This window comes from Trichosurus vulpecula, chromosome 4 (genome assembly GCF_011100635.1).
Source record: "Trichosurus vulpecula isolate mTriVul1 chromosome 4, mTriVul1.pri, whole genome shotgun sequence".
In the NCBI taxonomy this organism is placed as follows: Eukaryota; Metazoa; Chordata; class Mammalia; order Diprotodontia; family Phalangeridae; genus Trichosurus; species Trichosurus vulpecula.
Genome location: NC_050576.1, coordinates 116,355,512 through 116,371,015, shown reverse-complemented (window position 1 = coordinate 116,371,015; position 15,504 = coordinate 116,355,512). Strand labels below are relative to the sequence as shown.

General features: G+C 35.9%; 1 protein-coding gene across 2 annotated transcripts in view; it reads right to left on the bottom strand.

The window, feature by feature from the left end:
• Positions 1 to 15,504, bottom strand: part of RPS6KC1 (ribosomal protein S6 kinase C1) — a 214,433-nt gene that overhangs the window by 61,746 nt on the left and 137,183 nt on the right. For both annotated transcript variants that reach the window (XM_036756298.1, XM_036756299.1), the window contains 2 exons: positions 6,134 to 6,181; positions 3,196 to 3,328 (listed from right to left, as the gene is read on the bottom strand). In XM_036756298.1, coding sequence (XP_036612193.1) covers positions 3,196 to 3,328; positions 6,134 to 6,181 — 181 coding nt within the window. The remainder of the gene's footprint in view (positions 1 to 3,195; positions 3,329 to 6,133; positions 6,182 to 15,504) is intronic.

The window sequence follows — 15,504 nt, the reverse complement described above, 5'->3', positions numbered from 1 at the left end:
TTAATAAGTATGAAGAGCCTTGTATGAGGCATTAAGGAACACACAAAATTTAGCTAGTTTTCCCTAACAGAATTTACAATCTAATGAGAAGATAAGACACAAATGTAGTAAAGATAATATAAAATATTACATGACACAATAATAGGCAGGGTGATGAGAAATAAAGTACTTAAGGGGCAGGTAGGTGGCACGAGTAGAGAACTGGACCTGGAGTCAGGAGGACCTAAGTTCAAATCCAGCCTCAGACACTTGACACACTTCCCAGATGTGTGACCTTGAGCAAGTCACTTAACCCCAACTGCCCTGCCTTCCCCCCTCAAAAAAAAAAAAATAAAGTACTTACTTGGTTGGATCCAAAATGAAGGTCATTAACAATTAGTAGGATCAGAGGAAGTTTCGTGGAGGAAGTAGAGCCATGTGACTTAATATGAAGCTCTCTTTTTTAAAATAAGGAGTGTTTGTTATTTGTCAACTTCATAATAATTAAAAGGAGATTTTAAAAGATACAGTAATTCAAAAGGTGAAGCAATATCAGAAGACATGGCAGGGGAAACAGGGTGAGCAATGAGCCCACAGGTGAGAGAGTGCAGGGAATGTTGGGAGAGACAAAGGGTAGTCCAGTTTCCAAACTTGGGCACAATCAAATTAAACTTTTATTAATTTACATGAATGGAAAAGATGAATGGAAAGATAATCCAAAATAATGACTCATTTCAAAGTCACTTCTATTTGGCTTATAGATACGCTATATGTTTTTCTAATTGTGTTTCTATAAATAAATTATTAAAAATCAACTTATATTTCTCGAAATAAATAAGCTTTTTTTCCCCTGGAGGTAGATATATTTGAAAGAAGAGATGGAAGAAGGAAGGAAAGAAAGAGAGGAAGAGAGGAAGGGAGGGAAGGAGGGAGGAGAAGAAGGAGGGAGGAGGAAGGGAGGAAGGAAGGGAGGAAGGAAGGGAGGGAGGAAGGGAGGAAGGAAAGAAGGAAGGAGGGAAGGAAAGAAGGAGCGAAGGAGGGAAGGAAGGAACAGAGGGAGGACCATCCCCCCAAGTGCCAAGGATAAAAACACAAGCCAAAAGAAAGACAGTCCCTGCCTTCAAGAAATTTCCATTCTAATGAGGAAAGATAACATGGATTTTTGGGTTTAGAGAAAATCAGGACCAGAACCAGGAGGGAATGAAGGCAGGCCAGCCTAGGCCCTTCTGCAAAATGGAAGTTCAAGAAGCATGTCACTAATGGGAGAAAGAATAGGATGGTGGCAGGGACAGGCCTTGAAGAAGGATATGCCCAGGTTAGGTTTAAGCTATGGGGGTGGCCACTTGGAGATGGCCAAAAGATACCAGGAGTAGATATTTTCCATGGATAGCAAAAACCTGCAAACTACATAGAAGCCCATCAATTGAAGACCAAACTGTGAATATGTATATATTCTGTATATGAATGTAATGTTGTATTATTGCATCATATGAAATACTGGATATGGGGAATTCAGAGAAACTTAGAAAGATTTGTATGAACTGAAGCATGGCAAAGAAAGTAGAGCCCAGAGAACAATGTACACAGTTACTACAATAATGTAAATTAAAATAGCAATAAAAGGGCAACCAAACTCAGATTAATCTCAGTGACCAATCTTTGTCCAGGGGACAAGATGATAAAATACATTTCCCTGGTGGAGGAATACAGGTCCACAATGTTGCATGTGCAGTCAGATAGAGTGTCAGTCAGGTTTTGCCTACTTTACTTTGTCACAAAGAAGAGGGCCAATGGGATAGGGGAATATATTGTAAATGAACAAATATAAAAAACAAATGTATTAGTAAAACACATATGTATGCATACATACATATATACACACACATAGATATATGTATGTATGTATCTGCCACAGATAATCCACAATAATCCACAAATAGGTAATGGAAGATTGACCATAATTACATTCATCTTGGTGACCTTGTTCTAAATTATTATGGATTACCATTATGCAAGTTATTTTGTTCCACACCAGAGGTGGCTGTATTTTGCTATCAGATGACATGACCTCTAATTCAATAATGACTGTAATGCACTGGTATTCGCAGATAAAAGCTGTCTATAATGTCTGAACAAAGGTGAATTAGTTATCCAATTCACACACGCAATTAACTCTCTTAATACCTAAGAGACCATGGAGCCCCTTCTGAATTTACTATTAATACTGCATATGGAGGTCTTCCCTCCATCTGTAGTTATCCTGTGTTACACTTCATAATAAACAATATTAATAGTTTATTACCCCTATCAAAAATCTTGCATTGGTTATCATAAGAGATCTCATTGCAGAATGAATCCTTCATTGAAAAAAATGTTATCTTATTTAAAATGTTATACCTATTAGAAAAGCACAAAAGCTTTTTATTCCCAGTAAGGTAAATAAGAAAAAAACCATCACATGAGATTAGAAACTATGAGGTTATGCTTTGGCTATTTTAAGAAGACTGCTCGAGAATAAATATTTATTAGATGTATTTAAATTTGTATTCTGCATTCATTTACAAAAAAAAGAATAATTACTTATACTATGGTGTTAAAGGGCAAAAAAAAAATCAAAACATAATTTTTTTTTATTTGCCACCTGTTCCCTCTACTAAAAGCTGAAATTTCATAAATAGTTAGAAGGCAAAACAATGTGCTTCTGCTTTGAACCCATATGTGACGCCACTGGCTGTATTAATAAAAATCTAGATCAGAATAACTAGGTAATGTCAAGTGTTAGGCAAATATCCTTGCCTTTTAAAACATAGAGGTAATTAATTAATTCTTTGGGGGATGCTTTTCATTTTAGCCACCTAACATTAATATATCTTCTTGGCAAAGATGAGAGAACAAAATAAAATGCCAAAAAATCAAACCTGACTCTCTTAGTATTAGAATAATATTTCTCTTTGGCTCTATCTGTTCCTGTAGAAAGCAAATGGTAAAGTATTTTTAAGACCGTTACTATAGTTTGAACAAGATCTGGGTTTTTCATCCCTCTTAAACAACTCCCATCGGAGGAAGGCAAGATCTCTTCTATATTTGTGCTATACGAAAAATTAAAATACAACTGGTAGGTAAGGTCAACATAAGGGGGACATTTATATTAGCATGAATGGAAAGCTAAGTAGTTGATATTCTTTACTGTGCAAACAATTTAAACCAGAGACCAACCTTCTGCATGCTGCAGAACAAGAAACACAGACTCCTCAGAGATGATGTACTTGTGCAGACACACCATGTTGGGCACACAGCGGGGGATGATGGTCTTTCTGTTCCTGCTGTACTCACTGCTTTTCCTTAGACCCTGACAGAGAACAAAAAGGTCAGTTGTACCCTCAGCTGCCTTTCGAGCCTGCTGTGCTCTGTGTTTATCAACCAAACTAATCTATCCGAGTTACTCTAGGCTTCAGAGAAACCACTCATCTGCTGCTCTATGCCCCTCAGTCCCTGGAGGCTCTGCTGATGGCATCTGGCATGAATCCAGAGAACAGAAGATGGCACAAAGCTGCCATTAAAATCAATTACGTGGGTCAGTGTTTTTATTAGAGTCTCTCTCAAACTAAGTCATCAGGATGACACTCTGAGTTATTTCCCTATGACCTTTTCTTAAATTTTATTTTATGTATACACTTATGTATGTATATTTAAAACAAAAGACATGGTTACATCAATCCAAATTCTAGAGACAAAAGAGGCACTCCCAGACCAGGCTGGTGAATTTCAAATTCTATTCTTAGCAGAATCAATGAGTATCCTCCAAGGGAACAATTAAGTATTTTCCAAAGAATAAGGTGTGTCCATTTTCTGAGGTCACACCCTGAATAAAAACTGCTTGAGAAACCTTCAGCAATAAGCAAAGCATGTTTTCTCAAATAAATGTTTCAGTGTTTGTCAGTATGACCTGCTGTACTGATAAGCCAAATAGAAAGTAGCTAGAAAAGGAAATAAAAAGTTAATCTATTCAATTTCTAGATGCAATGGAAATGCTTAAATGAAATACATTTTTAGAGATGTATTGTCACAATCCATTTCAAATATGACTTCTAAATTACAAATGGAAGGTTTTCTTAACCATGCCTTTGGTTATAAATTCAGGTAAAAATAGAATAAAAATTGAATTTACAGTGTAGGCATCAAAAAAATGAACTGAGGGTCAGAGCTATAGATAACATGCTCCCAAACAACTACAGGAAAGATTTTTAAAGTATAAATTTTATTTTACCTTTCATTGGCAAAAAAATGTGTTCCTACTCTCTCTCTCTCTTTCTCTCTCTCTCTCTCACACACACACACACACACACACACACACACACACACACACACACACAAATACATAGAAGCAAAGAAAAAGAAGCACATGAGATTTTTTTAAATGATTCTAAATTACTGATAGTCTGTAAATTTCAATTCTTTACTTATTGTTAACCCCACCCCCAAAGGTTGCTTATAGTGACTGTAACACAGGCTTATCCACACTATCCTTATTCTCATGGAAGTTCTTTTACCTCCTTTTCTGAGTATATGGTATTAATTTATGATTATCTTTTAACAGATGGTTGTAGTCAATGTGTATATTGTTCTTTCTGTTCTGCTTTCTTCATTCTGAACCATTTCATATGTCTTCCTATATTCCTCATAATTTTTTATATCTGTCCTTTCTTACAGCCCCCAAATATTCCATTACGTTTCTATATATAATTTATTATAGGAATGATTTAAACTGCAGCATACTTGGGCCCTTAAGAATTATAATTATGATCACAGATTAAATTTTGTATGGTCCTCATAAATAGGAGAGGTGAACTCAAAGCCAAGAAAACCTAGGTTCAAGACAAGTCTATACTAGACAAGTCATTTAATTCCTTAGGGTACTAGAGAATTCAAAGAAACTAAATTTCAGAAAAGGGGCCGACCTGCATTGGTAAGGGGAGTTTTCTCATCTAGAAGATCCCTCCACCAATGCAGTTACAGATCCAGTCCCAATCCTAAGCCTTATCCTTTCACAAATCCTGTATAAATAACTGTTTCCATGGAAGGAAATAAGGAAAGGAAAATCTATGAGTTAAAACTACATAATATGTTCTGTTGACTGAATATAGTATTACACAAGTATCATTTAACTTTGATTTTACAGCTCAACCAATAGGATCAATCTACAGTAGAGGCTAAAATATTAGATCGAAGCTAATAAGATGAACTTCAGTAGAGCTAAATGTAATGTTTTATGTTTGGGTTCAAAAAATCAACTGGGCAAGTCACAGGGAGCAGAGATAAACAGTGATTTGCCTGAAAAAAATATCTAAGGTTTTACGTGAGCAACCTCAACATGACTGAAACAGCACGATATGGCAAGCCAAACACATTTAAGCAACTGTAAGCTGCATACTGTCCTGGACCAGGAGAAAAAGGACCTCTATACTCTTCCCATCTCACATCACATCAGGAATATTATACTTATTTCTGATTTTAATTGTTTATAAAAGACATTGGTAAGCTAGAGGGGAATCAAAATGGTGACATGCCAGATGAGAAATGTTAGAAGAATAGAGAAAATACATAAGGAAAAAGAACAGCAGAGACAAGATAGCTGCCTCCAAGCATTTAAAGGACTGTCACATAGTAGAAGAAAGAGATTTATTCTGTTTTCCTCCAGAGGAGTAATGCAAGTAAGTCTCAGGGAGGCAAATGGAGGCTTGATGTCTGGAGTCATTTCCCTACAATTAGGGTCATCCCAGAGTGGAAAGAACTACCTCAAGAGGTAGCAGATTCTCTATATCCCAAGTGGAGGTCTTTGAGAAACGTTAGGCTAGCTACTTGTTGGGAAAATTGTGGAGAGGATTCTTGTTCAGATACATGTTGGATCTAGTGGCCCTCTGGGGTCCCTTCCAAATGTGTGGCACTGTGCTTTACTCTCACATAAAATTAGGTAGACACAATATCTAGTTGTAGGAGCGAGAGTGTTAAAAATAAACTACAGAAAGGAAAACAAATACAGAAAGCAAATAAAAGTACACAAAATACTCAGTGTATAAAAAATAAAGCTTTTTCTTTCTGAAGTATTTCTTCCTTTCAATTTATTAATTCAGAAAAATGCATTAATTCTACTTACTTTTAAAATGAATGTCTGTTGCGTCCTTGTGTCCATTACAAGTAAAACCTACAAAAGGGTTTATTAAAAAAATTAGTATTTCCTCTGTTAAGATAAAGTATCACTGAACAGGATTTTCAAAAAACAACCAGAAGAGATATGGTTAAATTTTGAATAGCCATGCTATCCTAATAGCCCACATATCATAAGATAAGACTATGCAAAAAAGCATTTGTTTTGGTACCACCAAGGATGCATTACAATTTTTAATATATGTTAGGTACATTATTACTACATGGCCTAGGATTTTTTTAACTTTCATGACTAAATTTTTTAAAATCAGTTTTAAATAGGATTTTTCTTCTCTTCCATAGAACATATTATGAAGTGATTAAGCAATCACAGAAAATATTCAAGTTTTTTTGTTTTCTTTTTAAGTTTTATTTATGTTTTGTTTTTATATTACAAACATTTACAGATTATCCCTCAGTCTGTGAGAGATCCCTTGTATCAAAATAAAACAATTAAGCAAAACTAAAACAACAGTCACTGCATCTAAAAGTATATGCAATATTCCACATCTATAGCACCCTCCAATTTTATATGTTTATGCAAAAATGTCTACAGCACTGCACTATTTTTAATTGCTTTTCGATTAGCAGAAATGTATTTTCTAATTGGGAAAAGAGAGAGAAAGAGAAAAGAAAAAAAATCCTTGTAATACATATGCATTGTCAAGTAAAATAAACTACTTCATTAGCTCTGTGTACACAAACATACACACGTGTATGTGTATATATGTGTGTGTATGTGTGTATATAATATATATATATACATATATACACATATATGTCTCATTATGCACCCTATAATTCTGTCCGGAGGCGAATAATATTTTATTCAATACTTCATCAAATAATGACTTGCTAGAAATTTATAACCTAAGAGTTGGAAGTGTTCTTAAATGTAATGTAATCAAATCTCCTATCCTTTACATGAATCCCCTTTGCATTATGGTGTTGGTATTCTAACTTCTATTAAATTATTATAATCATGATCACAGATTAAATTTTGTATGGTCCTCATAAATAGGAGAGGTGAACTCAAAGCCAAGAAAACCTATTAAATGCTACTCTTTGGGTTGTATATTAGGTACAACCTAGGGTCTAATTTCTGGACTTAATTTTTAATTTCTAATTCCTCATCTATGAATGGGCATAATTCTAGAGATATATCTTCAATTTAGGATTTTACATGGTAATGACTATAAATTAAGAAGAATGATTCTGTGAATGACTAACTACTTTTTCAAATTTCTATAGCTCTCAATAATTCAAATGCAGAATATTCTAATATAATCAAACAAGTATCACCTGGACTGGAATGTGTGATGGGGAAATGGGGGGGGGGGGGAATGAGGACATGACAGAGAAAGGATGAGAATGGGGTAGCAGGAATGAGAAGTAGAGAAATATGCCATATTAATTTTTTTGGAGAAAAAATAACAGCCTTCTGAGTGAAGAACTCCTACATAAATATTAAGTTTTGAAGAAGACTAGTGCCAGCTACCCTCAGGCAACTAAGCTGTAATAATAATAACTTAGTCAACAAATATCTAATGACTATCTATGTGCATAACACTATGAACGATACAAAGAAATGTAAGACATGGTCCTTGCCCTTCAAGACCTTACAATCACCACACAAAGATAACATCATAGATCTAAAATATTTCGGGGGGGGGGGGGAAGGTAAAATAATGTTACCATAAAACATATTCTTAAGTGCCAAATGAGTGGTACAGACAAAAAGGGCTGAGTCCAATGAGAAGGGGTTATGAAGACATACCACAAGGAAAAACAAGATGAGCGAAGGCAAGGAGCAAAACTGAGCAAAAAGGTATGTACATATAAATGATAATAATAATAATTATGTGACTGGGTCACCAGGTTTGTTTTGGGACATAATGAGGCTGGAAAAATAGACTGGGCCCATATTATAGACAGCTATGAACATCGGGCTAAAGAATTTGGACTATCATAGGAGGTAACTGTAGAAGATTTTAGGAAAGAGTAAGTAATAAACTAAAACAGTATTTTAGGAAAATTAATTTGGCTATGGAAAACAAAATAGACTAGGAGCAGGGAGCACACTTAGAAAGCTATTACAATAATCTAGCAGCAAAGTCATGGTGCAGTATCAGTGGAAATGAAGAGAAAGGGATGAATGCAAAAGATTTCACAAAGGAAAAAAAGCAGGACTTAATCAATTGAAAGGGGGTAGGGCAAGGGAGAAGAAAAGTCAAATTTGACACCAAAGTTCTGAGTTTATATGGCTAGGAGAGTCGAAGAAGAATTATAATTGGAAGAAATAGGAAAATTGCAAAGAGGTCCAGGTTAGGGGAGGAGAGGCAGAGATAATGAGTTTGGTCTTAGACATCATAAATTTGAAGTAACAGTGGATCATGATAATATAATTGTCTAATAGGCAACTGGAGGTAAGTGAATGGAACTCAGGAAGAGGTCAGAACTAGAAAAACTGACAGTCGTCTGCTAAGGAGAAAGTTGAGGTCACAGAGACGAGCTCACTGAGGGAGAAAGCAGAAACTGCTAACTACAAAGGCAACTAAGTTAAAGGAAGAAATGAGAATTTATAGCAAGCGGAGGAAGAAACAGGTCAAGCAACAAAAATTTAAGGTAGCTGAGAATCACATCTGTGATTCCCCAACAGCTACCCTCATCACTGGTTGTGATCTTCCAAAGCACACTAGAGACAAAACCCACAAAATGAGACTATCCGTTCACAAATCTTGGGTCACAAAACATCAGGATCCAAAGAGACCTTAGAAATTATATAGTCTAACACCTTCATTTTATAGGGGAGGACAAAGACCTAGAGAGTTTAAATGACTTCCCCAAGGTCACACAGTAAATGGCCGAGTTTGGATTTGAGGCCAGGTCTCCTTACTCCAAGTCCGCGGTTCTTTCAACCATACACCTTCCTCTGAGCTAGAAAGATACCGAGAATCTTAAATAAAATACTAAATAAGTTTCAACTGGGGATGATATCAGGTAATGTCTCTTAAATACTACTTGTTTCATTTTTTAAATCATTCCACCCCTCTAAGTCACTCACCAAAATAGTGTAGCCACCTTAGATAAAATAAATTTCAGTCCCACTATACATTATTTCATTTGACTCAAATGAAAATTTACTTGACATGCTACTTATGCAACTTAGAAAAAAAATGCATTTTCTACCAGGAATCTGTTAATTAGTTGAAGAGAAGATGGCTGTATAAACCAGGAATGAGATCATTTTGCTGGCCTCATTTAGCCACGCAGGATAAAAACTCACAAAATGTCTAAGAAAGGCTCATTTGTTTGCATTCACTTTCTTCTCCTACCAAGTTTGTTTGTAACTAGACTGTTCACATTGAGGCAATAAACACAAGAACATATGTGATTTTTTTTTAAATGTGCCCTTTGACTGTCAATTTCCCCCAAACAGGTGTTGGCTAAATGATTATAAATTGGCCTCTGGATACACCTCTTCAACTGAGCCATACAGGGTTGGTGATAATATAATTAGACCTAAAAACATCAGGCTGGTGAATGCTTTCCATCTGTTTGGCAATAATGTTTAGTTAACAATAGTCTTTAAAAGAAGCACCTTCAACTTCCGTTCTTAAAGTTATTGATAGGGCCATTCTTAACACACCAGCACTCTTGCTAACAAGAGCTTTAGGCACTTGAAAATTATTGGCCACACAGCTGTATACAGAGAGGAACGACTGCATTTAACATCTGTATCTTTGCAAATTTACATGCATCAACCTCGTTTAAAGTCATTTCTTAATGAACGGTGTTATGGATCTATATTAATATTAGAGTTGCATGCACAAAGATCATAAGGAGCCAAACATTTTTTTAATGCCAACAGTAGGCCAATCTGTAATGAAGCTGTCAGCATAAAGGACGAAATAATAGCTTCTTTAACCCTCAAACAGAATTTGTTCATTTGAGGACTAGAACACACCAATTTAAAAACTGCTCATGGGTTTGCTCACCTTTATAAAGACAAAAATCTAATCTGGTACTAATTTGATACAATTGTCTTTCCAATAAAAGGCTCCTAAAGCCATCTTTTATTTCATGATAAAACAAGTGCTATAACTAAAACTGTCATGAAATAATTACCTTTGATAGCTTACCTTATTGCAAGAACACAATTAATGTATTTCTCGCTTTCATTTTTCACACTTCCTTATCAGCACTACATTAGCATACGCTCTAATAGACAAGATTACTGCATCTTCGCCCTATGGTAACATATAGAATGACTGCTAACTAGAAAAAAAAGCAGACAACCTATCCCTCCAGGGCTAGCTTCATCTGTTCTTTAATTGCAACACCACAATGAGACTAGAAGCTGCTCTTTTATAAAAGAGGGGAAGCTTCAAATGATAATGGAACTGGGTCTTTCAGTTAACTATCTAGAGGACCCAAGATGGCCTACTCTCTACTTAGATACTACCATTGCAAGGATTTGTGGAAGGGGAAAGAGAAAAGGATAAGGACTAATGCCGGGGGAGAGGGGGTGGGGCTGAGATGGTGGTGGTCTTTTTTTTGCTTCTTTCAAAGCAGATTTAGAAATTAAACAATAAATAAGTTTCAGCTGGGGATGATATAAGGTAATATGTGAGACCCAGCATCACAGAGAAACCTTGGATACAAACTCAACACAAGGTAAGAGAGGATGAGCCACTTTCTTCAGTGATGCTATCTCTTGTATGATCTTAAAAATTTAGCTTAAATTACTGATACAAGGAATACATGTGGTTTCAAAAATAACTGGAACACTAAATCTTAAATAGAGAAAGATTACTTCAGCAATTTGATGTAATATTTACCTGTACTATTGAGTGGGTTGCTTTATAAATTTCCCCAAAAGCTCAATAAAAATCAGAGAAAGCTTTAAGAAAAAACCCACAAGGTCACATGTCAGGTAATATAGCAGACAATGGAGCTACAGCACTACCTGTTCATTTTTATGTTATTGCTGGAAGAAGCCTAGAAGAGGCCTCAACTGAGCACATTCCACTATGGACAAATCACACATGTCTATGCATAACAGAAAGGAACAAGTCAGTACACAAAAGGAGAGAGAGAGAGAGAGAGCAACAGAGACAGAGAGAGAGACAGAGACAGAGAGAGAAAGAGAGACAGAGACAGACACAGACAGAAAGAAGGGACAAGCTGCATTTGGCAAAAAGATAGCTTTTCTCAACTCAGGTACAAACGAGTAAGACTACACCCATACAATTGTGTCTTTCAAATATACTCAGAACTTGGTTGATAAGAATAACCTCTTCTTGGCAATGTTACAGAGGCTGGTAATGTTATCCTGCTGCAGAAGTGAAATGGTTTTGAACAAATTCCTCATACGAAGCACTTGTTTCTGTTTATCAAGGACAGCAATTTTCTTCATCTAAAACCACATGTTCAGGATCAAATGTTACTTGTGTTTAATGTGAGAAACTTAGTCCTCCTTAAATACTTCTATATCTATTGGTCTATACTTCCTCTGCCCCAATAAGATTATAGGTCTGTTTAACAGGGGTTTCCTTTTCAAAAGTTTTAGTTCCATAAAATAAGAAACCTATTGGGTCACCTTTGACATTATTAGTTCTCCCTTCTGGGAACTGATTTTCTCCTTTGGCAAAGGAAGACCAACAGCATTTCATTTCCTATTGCCCAGTAGGTCCAACAGCAAAGGAGATTGAGAGGTAGTGGTTAGTCCATTAGAAAGAGCAGCATCAGGAGCATCAGCATGAGCAGACTGTGTAGAGGCACTTGTCTCATGTTATGCCATGAAACCAATCTGTTCTTGGCTATCATATGCTCATAAAAGCTATTTCAGGGATGAGGAATGAGGCATGAAGTGGAATGACTGTACATGGTCATTTTATAACACTTATGTACTATTATCCAATACCCTCAGCATCCATTTTCAGAAGGGACACAAAGTGCAACAGCAGGGATGTTTAGAATTTGCAGTGAAATGACTAAACTCCCTTTTAAGATCCTACTGATGCTATGTCTATGCTGGAAGAGCCTTTAACATGTTACACCATAAGGAGTCACAAGGGTGCATTGCTTCAGGGGCTGACTGGCCGGGAGGATTCATAAAATTAACTGAAACTGTGGCCCACTTCATCCTCCTCCCTACAACCTTCTCACCCCGCTCCCCAACAAAGCAAATAATGTCTCTGAGGAAGATTTAGCTCTTCAAATTCCTAGTACTACATCCTAAAATAGAAAATAACTAGGGGGCCAAGATTATCAGGGGTGTATATATGTGTGTATGTGTATGTGTGTGTGTGTGTGTGTGTGTGTGTGTGTAGATCCTAATTTAAAGCTCACTTGAAACATGTATCTTAATATTTAAAATGTATTCATATTATATATATACATGTATATCTGTACATATATTTGGACACGTATATGTATACATGTATGCATACACATATAAATAGATAGATATACACAGATATATGCACATATCCTCCTCTTCAACATATCTAAACTATCTAGCTTTAAGTATTGTAAACCAATCAGCTTAGTCACCCAGGGAGGTAAGTGAAAGACTGGAAGGGGTAGGAAACATATAAAGCAAGTTGATAAATAACTGCAGCTTAGCTCTAAGAAAATAATTTTAAATTTCCTTAAAAGCGGACATTAATAAATGTTTCAGTATGCTAATTTTTTTAATTAAAAGATATTTCTGCAGTAAAAGCTCTTTCATATGCACTACTGATTCTTCATCAAACGTTAAGTTCTCAACTTAACACCAGTATAGCCGGTGGCAGCCTGAAGGTTTACCATCTGCTGCCACCCAAAGTCACTGTGGCCACCTTCAGAACATATGCATCAAAGCCCTGAGATAAGAGACTGAAGGAATACTGCCGAAGTCAGCATAAGGGGAATCACAAACCCAGAGGCAGGCAACAGGCAAAGTACCAGAAAAAAGAACATGGTGAACCATCAGTCACCCTACCACATACACAACCCAAGGTCACAGGAGACACCAATGGCTGAACAGAGAGACAAGCAAAATAACTAACATAAATCTAACCACTTTACTAGCTTCAATTGTATATTGAAATTTTTTTCTTAGAAGAAGTCTAACAACATTTAAATTTCTTGCATTTTCATTCGGAATAGGTATGATGATCACTGGGAGGGAAATAAAATTATCTTAATTCAATTGTCTTGATCATCAATCAAGGAGATATATTGTATACACATATACACACACACAAATACATATGTATATATGGGGGGAGAGAGGGAGAGAAGAGAGAGAGAGAAAGAAAGAGAGAGAGAGAGAGAGAGAGAGCGGGAGAGAGAGGGAGAGGGGGAGAGAGGGAGAGAGGAGGAGAGAGATGGAAAGGGAGAGGGGGAGGGAGAGGAAGAGGGGGGGGGGAAAGAGAGAGAGAGAGAGAGAGAGAGAGAGAGAGAGATTTTTTTAAGTAATCACTTTAATTCCTTAGAATTTTGTTTTAGATATGTCTAGGTTTTTCTAAAATATACTTAGACCCACAATCAAACATTGCATGAATAAGTTTTTATTTGAGAGTTAGAAGATATGAAATCTACTAAATGCAAATCCTTAAATCCTGACTTCCAGCTACTGAAAAAAATCCAACATTTATTCTCATTTAAAGATTACGCTGAAATAATTTTTAAGTCCAAAATAAAAATAAGTTTTTAAAGGTTTAAAAGATATTTATCTTAACCCCCACAAACAGAAGTTAAATTGTGATTCTAAATATTAAATACCCAAGAAACATTAAGAACCTGCTTGCTTTCCATATGACTAATTTGCAATACTGTCCCATATTTTGCTCAAATTGAATTCATTTATATGATGACTTATTGAGGTCATCTTTGCTTTTCACTTTTTTGTGTGTAGTAAGCTCAGGAAGGAAAAGCAAAAATCTTTTGTTTTTTGTACAAATGTTATGAGGTATAAGAAAATGTCAATTCTGAGTATTTAAATGGCAAGTCTATTGAATTTATAGTAATTTTAAGTGGAAAATAAGATTTTAAAACTTCTTCAAGGCTTCCACAGGGAATTAGTAGAACCATTCATGTACAATAAGAGCTATTATAACAAAACCCATTTGTCCTGTCCTCTATCTAAATTCTTTTAATCGAACCATAACCTGTTGGATACAGTTAGATGTTTTCTGTACCCTGCTATGAAGCACTATATGGCTAAATACCACATGGAATCATCAATGTGTCTTTATTCATAAAATTTGTGGGCCTGTTTTTAAGTCAAGTCGATCAGAATTTATCAAGCATCTACCATGTACCAAGTATTATATTAAATAAATACCGAGGATATAAAGAAGGGCAAATAACAATACTCACTCTCAGGAAGCTCACAGTCTAATGAATAAGACAACATGAAAACAACCATTTACAAACAAGACAGATACAGGATAAACTGGGGATCATCTCAGAGGGAAGGTACCAAGATTAAGGAGAACTAAGAAAGTCTGAGATATGCAATAGACAGTGGAGTTGTAAAAAATAGAGATGACAGAGAGGTTATGGCTGCATAAGTAAGATTTGAGAATCATTAGCATAAAGATGATCACTGAAACCATGGGAGCTGAGAGATCACCAAGTGAAACAGGATATAGGAAGAGAAGATAAGAACACCCAGGACAGCGCTTTCAGAGAACCCCCCCATCATTATAGTCATGACATAAAGATCCAGCAAAAGAGACTAAGGAGTGGCCAAACAGGTAGAAGAATTGGGAGACAGCAATGTCACAAAAATCCAAAAAGAAGAAAGTATCAAAGGAAAGAGGGTAATCATCAGTGTTAAAAGATAAAAAAAAAAGATCAGAACTGAGAAAAAGCCATTAGATTTAGCAATTAAGAGACGATTAGTATCTTTGGGGAGAGTAGTTTTGGTTGAAGGACAAGGTCAGAAGCCAGACTGCAAAGAGTTAAGAGAGTGAAAGGAATGAAAGTAAAGATATCTATTGTAGATAGCCTTCTCAAGGAGTTTGGCCACAAAAAGGAAGAGAAATATAGGACAATAGCTAGGAGGGATGGAAGGATCAAATGAGGTTTTGTTTTTTTTTAAGGGAGGTAAAACTCCACATTTTGGTATTACGGTAAAAAGCACATAAGAAAAATGTCTTCATTCTGGCTTTTTAAATGGCAGAAGCAATGTATTTATAGTGATCTTCCTGAAGGGCAAGTCTGACCATTCCCTCCCCAACTCCACAAACTCCAATGGCTGCCATTGTATCTAGGATCAAATATAAGCTACTTTATTTGGATTTTAAAATGCTTTCCAACAGGGTC